Source organism: Rhinoderma darwinii, chromosome 1 (genome assembly GCF_050947455.1).
Source record: "Rhinoderma darwinii isolate aRhiDar2 chromosome 1, aRhiDar2.hap1, whole genome shotgun sequence".
In the NCBI taxonomy this organism is placed as follows: domain Eukaryota; kingdom Metazoa; phylum Chordata; class Amphibia; order Anura; family Rhinodermatidae; genus Rhinoderma; species Rhinoderma darwinii.
In genome coordinates this window covers 99,637,150-99,651,088 of record NC_134687.1, presented here as the reverse complement: position 1 = coordinate 99,651,088, position 13,939 = coordinate 99,637,150, and the positions used below count along the sequence as shown (strand labels likewise).

General features: G+C 42.1%; 1 protein-coding gene across 1 annotated transcript in view; it reads right to left on the bottom strand.

Annotated features, from left to right (window-relative positions):
• The window catches only part of GPM6A (glycoprotein M6A), a 203,791-nt gene that overhangs the window by 83,312 nt on the left and 106,540 nt on the right, over positions 1-13,939 (bottom strand). The window contains exon 2 of the mRNA XM_075860239.1: positions 5,970-6,162. Within this exon, the coding sequence (XP_075716354.1) occupies positions 5,970-6,162 (193 nt within the window). The remainder of the gene's footprint in view (positions 1-5,969; positions 6,163-13,939) is intronic.

Genomic DNA, 13,939 nt, shown 5'->3' with positions numbered 1-13,939 from the left:
TAGTCCCCCTGTAGATATAGCCCACCCCAGTATATAGTCCCCCTGTAGATATAGCCCACCTCTGTATATAGTATCCCACAAATAGCTCCCCCTATAGTGCTCCACAGAAAGCCCACCCCTGTATATAGCTCCCTTGTACATATAGTCCACCCCTGTATATAGTGCTCCACAGATAGCCCACCCTTGTATACAGGGGTGGGCTATCTGTGGAGCACTATATACAAGGGTGGACTATCTAGTGGAGCACTATATACAGGGGTGGACTATATGTACAAGGGGGGGCTATATACAGGGGTGAGCTATCTGTGAAACACTATATGTGGAGCACTATATACAGGGGTGGGCTATATCTACAGGGGGGCTACATACATGGTTGGGCTATCTGTAGAGCTCTATATACAGGGGTGGGCTATCTACATGGGGCTATATACAGGGGTGGGCTATCTGTAGAGCACTATAGGGGGAGTTATTTGTGGGACACTATATACAGGGGTGGTCTATATGGGGGCACTATCTACAGGGGGCTCTATGGCAGGCACTATCTACAGGGGGCTCTATGGCAGGCACTATCTACAGGGGGCTCTATGGCAGGCACTATCTACAGGGGGCACAGTGTGTGTGTGTGTGTGTGTGTGTGTGTGTGTGTGTGTGTGTGTGTGTGTGTGTGTGTGACATGGTGTATGGTGCTATTATAATTAGAGGTGCAGTGTATGGCGCTATTATATTTAGGGGCGTAGTGTGTGGTATAATTATAACTTTATATTTATTTATAGGTGCAGAAATGCTGGAAAAGTGAGAAGCTGGAGACATGTGAGAGGCAAACTGCAGAAATGGACCGGGAGAAGTCATCATAGAGGTCTGGACCAAATGGAGAAAAATAACTAGAATCTGAGACGTCACCGGTGAGTCACTTAATGTAAATGTTCACTCTGCCTCTAATCAGTAATGTAGTCACTGTATGATCTGCAGCGAGATGATGGCTGGTATGATTATGATAGGATTTATTTTTTGTGAAACAGCAACTCCCAGCATATCCTTACCATTGTTCGGTCCATGCTGGGAGCTGTCGTTTTACGCTGTACAAACCTATACGGCAGGGGTTGCACTAAATTGAGCTGTATTTGTTCTGGGGCTGTATATATGTACCGAGCTTGGTTCTGGTGTTGTGTATAGAACCATATTGCTTGTGAAATGTACAAATAATTTTATGCTCGCGTTACATAAAAATAAATGACACGTCGATTGGTAGAGAAAACAAGCACGGCAAGGGGGAAGGAGATGTCGGGAAAGAGGTTGGGGGGGGGGGCGCCAAACTGAATCTTTGCCCCGGGTGCTGGAGAACCTAGCTACGCCTCTGCTTAGATGTGATCGATAATAGGCGACCTAATGGATTCAGGTCTCAGTGCTTTATACATCTGCTCTGTATAGAGGATACAAAGCAGCTGTATCTCAAAAAGTAACAATAATTTTCAATAAAAAGTAATTAAAACTTGCACCAATCGCATTGATAGATATATATATGTTTTTAAATGCGTACATAGCCTTTAAACTGTAACCAAACTTTTACTATGTCGTAGTGACATGTCGGAAGTTTTCATTGATGGGGGACCGAGCACTGAGACCCCCACTGATCGCTAAAACGAAGCAGCAGAAGTGCTTGGGTGAGCGCTGTGCCGATTAATTTATGATTGACTTTCAGCCGAGTGAGTGGTGTACGGACTCATAGACTTTCTATTGAGCCTGTACACTGCTCCAAGGAAAGCCAAACAGAATTGAAGCGGCACACCGCTCACCCGAGCACTTCTGCTGCTTTGTTTTAGCGACTAGTGCGGGGGGGGTCTCAGTGTTCGGACCCCACTGATCAAAACTTCTGACATGTCAAAAGTTTTTTAAAAAGTTGTTACACTTTAAAGAGAACCTTTCACCTGCCCATAGATGTGCATTTGAGTGCAGCATGTAATGGTCAGGGCTGCACAAACTCTGGGGCACTTTTTAAAAAAAATCCTACCGTCTTTCTTATTTAGATATCGGTGCCGTAATATTTGGCGCCCGATATTTAAATAACCCCATGGACTGTCATTGGGGCGGTAATTGACAACGGGGCATGTAACATCACTGTGACACTGTCCAATCAGCTACGGACAGTGTCAAAAGCAAGAGCTGGAGAGAGGAGAGCAAATTCGTGCGCACGCTCTCACTCTTCAGCTCTCGGCAGGCAAGTACAAGACCAGTCTTGTCACCCTTGTCTGCCGAGAGCTAAAGAGTGAGAGCATGCGTGCACGCACAGATCCGATGCCATGGAACAGAAGAAGAAGAATTTACACTCTTCTTCTCCTCTGCTGTTCCGTAGTGGTGGCGGATCCAGGTGCTCGCGCGCACACGCTCTCCTCTCTCCAGCTCTTGCTGTGACACAGTCCGTAGCACGCCCCCTTGCCAATTACCTCCCCATTGATCGTTCAGGGGGTTATTTAAATATTTAAATATTACGGCACCGATATCTAAATGACAAAGGAGGATAGGAAAAAAAATTTAAGTGCCCCAGAGTTTGTGCAGCCCTGCCCATTACATTCTGCACATGTATGGGCAGGTGAAAGGTTCTCTTTAAGGCCCCATGCATACGACCGTATTTTTTCACCCTCGTAAATACTGGCGTAAATACGAGTCCTTTGTCACCCATATTCCACCCGTATTTACAGACCCGTGCCCGTAAATACGGGTCCGTTGTCACCCTTATTCCACCCGTATTTACGGACCTGTTTTCTCTGCTATATTGCACTTCACTAATCGGCAGCCCCTTCTCTCTATCCAGCACTGATGGAGAGAAGAGGCTGCTAATCAATGCTGGATAGAGAGAAGGGGCAGCCCCTTCTCTGTATCCAGCACAGGTCGCCGGCTTCGTCTCTCTATCCAGCTCTGATCGCCAGCCTCTTCTCTCTATCAGTGCTGGATAGGGAGAAGGGGCAGCCCTTTTGGGCAGAGTTTCCGCCGCAGACTGCAGCGACAGAAAGAAAAAGAAGTTCATACGTACCCCGGCCGTTGTCTTGTTGACGCGACCCTCTTTTGACATCCAGTCCGACCTCCCTGGATGACGCGGCTGTCCATGTGACCAGTGCAGCCTGTGATTGGCTGCAGCGGTCACATGGGATGAAATGTTATCCCAGGAGGCCGGACTGGAGGAAGAAGCAGGGAGTTCTGGGTAAGTATGAACTTTTTTTGTTGTGGGTTTTTACTCACTGTCCAGCTGTAGCCACTGTCCAGGCTGCTGAAAGAGTTACTGTTGATCAGTGCAGCCCCTTCTCTCTATCCTGCACTGATCGTTTAACTCTTTCAGCACCCTGGACAGTGACTATCCCCTGACGTCGCCTAGCAACGCTCCCGTAATTATGGGTACACACACGTAGCCACCCGTAATTACGGGAGCCCCATAGACTTCTATGGGCTTGCCAGTGCTGTAATTACGGCCCGAAATAGGACATGATCTATATTTTTCAACGGCCCGGGCACCATCCCGTAAGCAAATGGGAAGGTACCCGTGGCCAATAGAAGTCTGTGGGTCCGTAATTATGGCCGTTTTTACTGTCGTGTGCATGGGGACTGTCGTGTGTTTTTTTTTATTTTATATGTTTTACTTTATGGGCCTATTTTTCTAATTATTTTAATATGTTCCCTAAAGTAACTGTTTATTCATATGTTTGTACGTCTATGGGGGCAGCCATCTTTATTTTTATTTTTCATACTGCTAATTTTTGTTTTGCAGGTTCCGCTGGACCATATGGACTATTTCACAGATACGTTGGACTACTTCGCTGATTTAAGTTTTTTTTCTGTTTTTTTTAATAAAATGGTTAAAGTGGATTGTGTGGAAGAGTTATTTCAATAAAATAAATTTTTTATGTCTCTGTTTATAAATACTTAATTACCACCTTAGTAATGGCAGCTGTCTGATTGAGAGCATCCATTACTAAGAAGGGGCTTAGTGTTAGCCAGTAAAAAGGCTAGCACTAAACCCCTACTATTACCCCAGTACCCACCGACCACCAGGAGTACCGGGAAGAGCCAGGTACGATCCAGTACCCGACCATCTGAAGTGAAGGGTACTGGGGTGGCCACAGGCTGGTACTATCAGGCTAGGAAGGGCCAAAAACCGTGGTCCTTCCCACCCTGGCAATGCTAGGCTGCTGCTGTTTTATTGTATCTGGCTGGTTATGAAAAATGGAGGTGATCTCACGTAATTTTTTTTTCAATTATTTATTTTTAAAAAATTACGTTGGGTTCCCCCTATTTTTCATAACTAGCCAGATAAAATAAAGCAGCAGCAGCCTAGCATTACCAGGGTGGGAAGGGCCATGGTTTCTGGCCCTTCTCAGCCAGATAATACCAGCCCGCGGTGGCCCTGCTGTCTAACCGTCATTTCAGATGGTCATGTACTGGATCGTACTCAGCTCTTCCAGGTATCCCTGGCGGCAGTGGGAACCGGGGCAATTGAACGCTGTCAATCAGACAGCAGCCATTACTAAGGCCTTAATAAAGTATTAAAAAAACCACACATAAGAAAAAAAAATCATTGAGATCAAAACTCCCCCATGCAAACCTCTTTCACCATTTTTTTTTTTTTTTTTTAAAAAGTAGATAATCGAAGTAGTCCAATGAATCTACCACCTGGTCCAAACGGTCCAGCGGAACCTCCCAAAAAAAAGTTAGCAGTATAAAAATTAAAAAAAACTTACATTTGCCACAATAGAAACTAGAAGTCAAGGAAAAATAATTCTCCTTCATGTAACTCTGCTACCTATGAACTGAAAAGTCATCCGCCAGAGGGAAAAATTTTTTCCCATGGCGGAGTACAAGAAAGTCTAATGTACTCCGCCATCAAAAAACGTTTTTCCTCCTGGTGGATGATTTTTCCGTGGACAGGTAACAGAGTTCTTCCGTAGCGGTGTTAGGGGGGCAAACTCGCCAATTTCCCAGTGCCCCCAGAATGAGCCGCTACTCTTGGGCCAGGGCTGTGTGCTTGTCCCCCAGACTAAAATTTGCCAGTCAACCCCTGGCCATTGGCTCCCTGCTCCACCATTTGCTCTTGTAGGCCATAGCCTGGTTTAGGCCCGAGGCCTACAAGAGATCGGGAGCACGCTGATGACGTCAACTGCCCGGCACGATGATGTCACTGCATCATGCTGTCCACGCCGCACCACTGAACTGAGTTAAAAATCATAAGTCAATTACGTAATAAAAAGGGGGCATAGAAGATGTGTTAAACCATTTTGAGTGATAATGCTGCGTTGTTAATCTATGATACTAAAGTAATACAGTAAGTAGAATTCTTTAAATCTTTTCTATACATTAAACAGCACTTTAACAAATAAACAACAAATGTTTTCCTATTTTTTTTTTTTTATATATTGCGTGTTTGTTGTGTAAAGCTAGTAATGAGAAAACTCAGAAAGATTTGGGCGAGGGGTGGGGGGCGTCCTTTTATAGTTCGCCTTAGGCAGCAGAGGGGCTAGGTTCACCCCTGGGAGTTGGTCACAGGGGATGAAGTGAATGCAGAGTTACCACATGGGTTCTTTTTATACAACAGAAGAAAGAAGTGAATGGGAATAAGCTGCAATAGTAGACACAGCCTACGGACAAGAGTGACACTGTTTTTCAAAAAAATATTTTTTTTTACGAATTTCATAGAACCCCATTAATGCTGAATAATAAATAAATGTTTATTTGTATCTGTGGCGCTGTCAAAAATTGACTTTTTTTCTGCTGCTTTCCAATGTGGCCCTGGGATTAGATAAAATGCAAGAGGGACACACACAATGTCAGTGCTGCGGATCACATATTATCCCTCCAAAGTAATAGAAGCAGAAGCAATAGAAATGTATATGTCAGCATAAGTTTATAAAACATTCATCTGTTACATGATCTGTGATTTTATTAAAGTTAGATACATATTGTTATATTTTGATACTATGACTCACATGGTAAAGACGTCAAACGTGTCCCCAGCAGTTCTTGCCATTTCAAAATAGGTCTGCAGAATGTTGACAGTGCCTGATAGAGCCTCGTGACCACAGCCACAGAACAGTGCAACCCCGGCATAGAGCAAGATAGTGGCAATCAATGATGCATACGGAATACCCCCAAGGCATTTTATACAGCATTCGAAGCAACCTTCAAACAAAACAAATAAAGAGATACAAGGTGAAATTGACATTAATGACAATATAAATCTAAAAGTACAACAAAGGGTAAGTGGAAGAGATAACAAAAATATGTTTCATTCAACATAGTTTTCACTTTTAACTGCATCTACTCACTGTGCAATACATTAGCATTTAAATAAAAAAATATATAAATATATATACACACACACACATTCACAAGTCCCTGTCCCCAAAGGGATTCGCAATAAAAAAATTAAAGAAGAAAAAAAAAAATATATATATAGTTCAAAGTATTAATTTCTTATTTTGATTGTGGTCTTTGGTAACTTGCTGAGTTATCATAGCTCTGTAGGTTTATATGCAGACCTGTGTAGACATTACAAATTCCAGGTGTGTATCGCATCATGCCAAATGTAATACTCTATCTTGCTTCATCGACAAACACATCTGCTGCATTTGCATTATGTAGCATATTATAATATTGTTTATATTATATATAATATCCCAACCAACCAACATCATTGTACTTTCTTTAATGATGCCGTAAACAATACCAAGCCTTCTATTTTCATTTACAGATCCCAAGATTCACATTTTAATAGTTACAGATCTTCACCAAGCCCTCTATAGTTCCATGATACAGGTTATCTTATGTGAAGATATGGCAAAAATTATATTCTGTTTGATAGACTCATTTCAGCCCATTTGTACTTATGCCATAATATTATGTATAAGTGCAGGGAATCAATAATTGTATTAAGCAATGTTTACACTAGCGTCAAGGCATGACGCTATGGATGATCCGTTGTCACCGACGGACCCCATTGATTTTAATGGGGTCCATCAAGTGTCCATAATTTTGCTGTGCTATTCTTGTCATCAAATATGATGGAAACCCAGATGAGGCCTCTGACAGAGACTCTGAATGGTAGTGTGAACAGTGCCTTATATAGTTGCTTATTTATAAATATGCACATAATGTAAGATTATATGCATATATGGGATACACCATAAGTCTTCTATAAAAGGTCATCTAAGATTTATATAACAACTTATCTCATTGGATTATTTCTAGGAGGTTTAGAGCCTTTAGGTATGGTTAAAGGAGATATTCAGGAACATATACAAATAGCTTTTAAATAGCAGAGACATGCTTTATATTAATATGTAATATTTTCATCCACAGTGTCCATGAAATAAGTGCCTGGGGGCTAAATTTCAGCTGTGACTATATTATACACCATTCAGCTATAACATTAAAACTACTGACAGGTGAAGTGAATAACATTGACGAACTCCTTACAATGGCACCTGTCAAGGGGGGAGAAAGTTAACAGTCAGCTTTTGAATTTGATGTGCTGGAAGCAGGAAAAATGGGCTAAGGTTCTTATTGACTTTGACAAGGGCCAAATTGTGGTGGCTATGCAAGTGTGTCATAACATTCTCAAAAGGGCACATGTGGGGTGTTCCCGGTATGCAGTGGTTAGTACCTACCAAAGTGGTCCAAGGAAGGACAAAGTTTGAATTGGCGGCAGGGTAATTGGCGCCGAAGGCTCATTGATGTATGTATTAGCAATGCTGGTCTGACTCTAAAGACGAGCTACTGTAGCACAAATTGCTGAAAATGTTAATACTGGCTATGATAGAAAGGTGTCAAAAGACTCAGTGCATTGCAGTATAGGGCTGCGTAGCCACAGTCCGGTCAGTGCCCATGCTGTCCTGTCCCATGCTAAAAGCGGCTACAATGGACACGTGAAAATCAGAACTGGACCATGGAGAAATGGTAGAAGGTGGCCTAGTTTGATGAATGGCACTTTCTTCCACATCATGTGGACAGCCAGGTGCGTGTGCATCTTTAACCTGGGGAACAGATTGGACCATGATGACCTGAGGGAAGAAGTCAAGCTGATAGAGGCAGTGTGATGATCTGGGTAATTTTCTGCTTGGAAAACGAGTTCTGGAATTCATGTGGATGTTACTTTGACACGTACCACCTACCTAAACATTGCTGCAGACCAAGTACACCCCTTTATGGCAATGGTATTTTCCAATGGCTGTGACCTCTTTCAGAAGGATAATGTGGGGCCCTCCCACACTGCCAGAATTGTTCGGTAATGGTTTAATTAACATAACAAAGAGTTCAAGGGGTTGACTTGGCCTCTAAATTTCCCAGATTTTAATCTTATCGAGCATCTGTGGAATGAGCTAGAAAAACAAGTCCGATCCATAGAGGCTTCAACTCGCAACTTAAGGGCTGATTCAGACGACCGTGGCGTTTTTGCGCACGCAAAACACGTGGCGTTTTGCCTGCGCAAAAGCCACTTACCTGCTCTGTGAGGCAGAATCATATGATGCGCGGCCGCCATCATTATGACACGCTATTTGGATGTTTGTAAACAGAAAAGCACGTGGTGCTTTTCTGTTTACATTCATCCTTTTGAAAGCTGTTGCGCAAAACAGGCAGTTCGCACAGACTTCAATGGGTGCGTGATGCGCGAAATACGCTGAGATATTGAACGTGTCACGCTTTTTACGCAGCGGACAAACGCTGCGCAAAAAACACGGACTGTCTGTACTGGCCCATAGACTTCTATTGGTCCATGCGTGCCGCGTGAAAACCACGCGGCCTGCACGGACGCAATTCACGTTCGTGTGAATCCGCCCTAAAGGATATGCTGCAAACGTCTTGGTGCCAGATACCATAGGATCTTAAGAAGATTGTGGAGTCGATTCCTCAACGGGTTAGAGCTGTCTTGGCAGCACGAGGGCGACCTACACAATATAAGGCAGGTGGTTTAAATGTCATGGCTGAATAATGTATATATATGGAATATTTAGTCCTGAGTTCATAATCCTTTTATATTTTTGGATCATTGGTGTATGTACCAGACGCAGACTATGTGGCTGTTAAGGGGTTCTTAATGATTTTGGAACCAGTCCTGGCCGTTCTTTGCTACTAGGTGGCCTGAACCTGTGCAGTACTCCTTTCTCCCGTGGAACTACATTGTTGTCAGCAAGGTAAGCAATAGGCCCAAACATCATGAAAACAGCGTGGAGGGAAAAACAAACAACAAGCTCTTTTGTCCTGGACGGCACCATCTGACACCATAAGGGAGGTTTCCCGTTTGATCTTTGCTATTGGGCACCCTCTTTCCTATGTATGCCATTCTATTGGACAACTTAGCACTGAAACCTTGATCTGATAAATAATAAGGTAAAATATGCAATCAATCAAATGATAAAATATTTTTTTTTCCTTACATGAACTTGTAATATTATTAGAGATTGTGCATGTAAAGGATATGTATTATGATAAAAATCAGAAAACTGCAAGAAAATGTTCATGACAACTTATAATAAATATTGCTTTTTATTTCAGGAAATTACGGACATCTTAAAAGTAGGTCCTGATCGCATTTATGTAGATTCAGCTAGATTATGATAGTTACAAATTAAATAACACCCAAGAAATAGTCATCAGATAACAGCTACTATTACTTTGATATGATAGTGCATTTAGTATCCAGGTAATTTAACCGCTACTATAACTGCAATCAACTGTTCACAACAATGTACAGTACGTACTCACCTAGGAAATGATTATATGTTCCTGGAATCGACATTTATCCAAAGCTACTTTCCAAGCCAAATGCAGCAGCTGCAGAGTATGTTGCTCAGTGTAGTACAAAACATTCAGAGTTTGCCAGATGGCATAGAGTGGGCACAAGATGAATCCATCACACTTCTTTCACCTACTGTATTTTGACCAGATAATACACACTGCAGACTTACACAATCCACATGCGCCTGATCCACATGTGTTGTACTGTAAACTGATGCAGATTTTCAGGGCAGAGTTTGCACTGAAAATCCGAATCAATTCCACTTCATCTGAAATTGGCCTCAGAGAGTATTCTTGTTTGGCTGAATTCAGACGACCGTGGTATACGTCCGCGTGACGGCCGTTAAAACAATGGCCATCACATGGACGCATGTATTTCAATGGGGTCATTCACACGGCCGTTGTTTCAATGGACCGTGTGAAGAGTCCGTTGAAAAAAAGAACATGTCCTATTTTGTTTCATTTTCACAGATCCGTCTGAAAACGGGATCCCCGCACGGGGGCAACTCGGACGTTAATAAACGGACGTTTTTTCACGTTTGAGTTTCCCCACGTTCGTCTAAGTGTGGTGAAGGTTGGAGTTCTCTAATGAAAAGAGAACAAAAGTGCCTATACTACCATAAATGCTATAAAATCATCTATATTCTGCTTTACATTTTATAATAAAAGGGTTTTTACCCCAAATCATAAATTATTGGTAATAAATTAAAGGTGATAATTTTCTGACTGCTGGGGGCCCTACTGCTGGGACCTCCACAAATCGTGAGAACGGGGATCCCCTAGATCCTGTTTACTGCACCCCCCACAATGAGGAAAAGCTTGAATGGAGCGGCAGTCGAGTATGCGCCCACCGTTCCATTCAATGTCTATGAGAATGATGGAAACAGCCGAACACTGAACTCAGCTGTTCCTGTTATTCACAAAGACTCTGAATGGGGCGGCAGCACACATGCTTTACCGCCGCTGCCCCAATTAATGTTCTCCTCTGAGGGTTCGAGATCCCTGTTCTTATGATCAGTGGGGTCCCAGCAGTGGAGTCCTCAGCTATCAGAAAATAATCACCTTTAATTTATCAGCGATAATTTATGATTTTAGGAAAAACCCTTTTAATAAGCACCAGTAATTAAAGTGGCTGTTTGGTTTAGAAAACCTATTTTCAAGTACCATATTATGGAATTCTAAATAAATATCTGTGAGTTGGAGAATAGAGCAGCTACAAAGCGCATCTTTCACTCCAGAGGACCCAACATGTCCATGTACTACATGGATAGACCATTGATTTTAATGGAAACTGTGTAGTGCTTCATTTCACCTGTGGCGTCACTGCAGGGAAGTTGAAAACTTGCTGCTAGGTTCCCACCAAAAATTACAGTTGATCACTGGGGTTCGATACACCTGTGATCAGTTTATTGTTAGGGGAATTTTCTGACAAAAATAGATTGTCTAAAGTAAACAACCCCTTAAAGACGCAGGACAAAGGAGAAGCAGCTAGCAGAAAACAAGATCGGTAGATGAAAAATATGTAAAGATAAACACCTACTTATAACAGAACATGATGATAATGTTGAAATATGTGGAGATACATTTTAATTAGCAAATATAAGCATGTGTATAGATTATGGGTTATTGAGGGCATTAGTAGCAGCCTCTGCTCTTCACAGTTGGCAGCCATCCATAAATTCATGGACAATCTATAAAAATATGGGACTTTTGGCTAATGTCCATAATTAAAAATAGATGCATCTGTGATTTTTTTATTTAATTTTTAAGCTGGAGCTTATGCAGGTTATTGTTATTATTATAATTTTATCGTTTACAGTGAATACTTTCACATATTAGTCCATATTAGTGTTTGAGCTATAGACATATATTACATTTAGTTGTACCATGTATGGCCCTGTTCACACGACATGTATTTGACGCATATTTTGGCACATTTTACGCGCCGAAATACGCGACAAAAACGGTTGATTAAGCTTCCCATTCAGATCAATGGGAAAACGCACAGTTAGTACATACAACTAATTTTTAAAAAACACATTGCGTAAAAAAAAAAAGTGTCAGGTCAATTCTTTGACGCGTAAACTTGCCAAAATGTTCCCATAGTCAATGGGAGTCCTAATTACGCAACCAAAAACACGCAAAAAGCGTGCAGAAACGCAACAAAAAAGCACACGGAAAACGCATAAAAAACGCCTGGATTTTAAAAAGTGCCTCACACGAAACGTTAGCTTTCTTGACACTTTACATGTCGTTTTTTTAGCGCCGTGTGAACATGCCCTATCTGTAAAAATGTTAGCTCCATTTTCCAGAGAAAACAAATATACAGGTTGTCAACCGTCTGATTTTCTAAGAATGCTTTCCACTAAAGTCCTGGTCAATAAATTAGTGTTCCAGTTCATCCTGAAGGTGTTTACCGTATTTTTCGGACTATAAGACTCACATGACTATAAGACGCACCCAGGTTTATTACAACAAATAATTGGAAAAACAAATATTTTTTACTACTTTTACAAAGCAAAAACGATATGTTAAAAAAATTATTTGTTTCACCACATTCTGAGAGACATTTTTTAGTACTTCTTATTTATTTCATTCCTTTTTTTAATTTTTTACATTGTGCTTGGGGAAAAATATTTTTTTTTTTACTTTTTATATTTTTTTTACACTCCTGAAAATGTAGCTAACTTTTTTTTTTACACATTTTACTAGTTCCCCCTAGGGGACTTGAACCAGCGATCAATAGATCGCTGGTACAATACACTGCAATACATGGATACGTTGCAAAAACAGCGTAAGTCGCTGAGCTATGCTGTTTCCGCAACTCCCATGGTAGTGAATGGCAGTTACTGAAGCAGCATGCTAAGCTGTTTCCGTAACTCGACCATGTATGCTGTTTTCGGAGCTACCGAGTTCTGGAAACAGCGTAGCTTGCGGAGCTACGCTGTCTCCCATTCACTTCTATGGGAGGTACGGAAACAGCGTAGCTCAGCGAGCACTCGCCTGTTTCCGTAACTCCCAACCACATAACCAGGAAGTGGCCGGGAGACTTCGGATCGAGTAAGATAGAACGGGGCTTAGGGGGCCCCGTTCTAGAGATAGTTGCGGGTCCCAGAAGTGGGACCCGCATCTATCTGACATTTATGACATATCCTGTGGATATGTCATAAATGTCCTTCATGGGAAAACCCTATAAATGCCGTGGGCGACTAGTTAAATGGCTCTATGCTGGATTTTATGCCCCAGTTAGTAATGGGTGTAGCTGGGCTGCTAATGGGATCATGTGTATTACCCTAGTAACAGATAACTGCTGTGTACCCAAATTTTTATTTCCTTTTACAGCACACAGGGATTAATGTCTGACCTACCCCCTAGACCACTAGTGCCAAATCTACGGCCTATGTTCTGCCACATAGCTGTAAAATGCACAACTGCCATCCTTGGTTTAAAGAGCTTTTCCAGTCCATAAAAATTGAAGGCCTTCCCCTTCATTTGTACTTGCTCGCTGCGAATCGCCAACACACATGTAGCGGCGATTCACAGTTATTGCAGCCTTCTTTTTCCATTGAAGTGAATAAGAGAAGGCTGCAATACCTGTGAATCGCCGCTACATGTGTGTCGACCTTTCACAGTGAGCGAGTAGAAAAGAATGGGAAACAGCACTCGCACGAGCGCTGCACCCCCTTCAAAATAGCTCATCGGCGGGGGTCCCAGGAGTCGGACCCCGACCAATCAGCTATTGATGGCCTATCCTGAGGCACCCCACCCAATGTGGTGTATAAATGATCATACCATACAGTGTCTAATTATAAGTGCTATACAGCATGGTGCGCGAATAACGGCGGCAAGCATTGTCCAAATAACAACTTCATACAGTTAACCAAATAACACTGGTAAAGAGTGCTGCCGACACCATACACTGCAAAAATAATATACTGAATAGTGCTTTAGTAGAGTATCACACACTGCCTACAGTAAATACCGTCATGTAATACTCAAATAATACCAACATACAGTGAGAAAATAACAGCTCCATGCATAAAGCAATCTAATAAGTTCTATCGACCTGTACATAATATTGCTATACAATTAATATTAAGATTGGTGGCGGACCTAATGGTGCCCCCTTCAGCGGGGGTAATTGCATGGGTATTTCACCCCT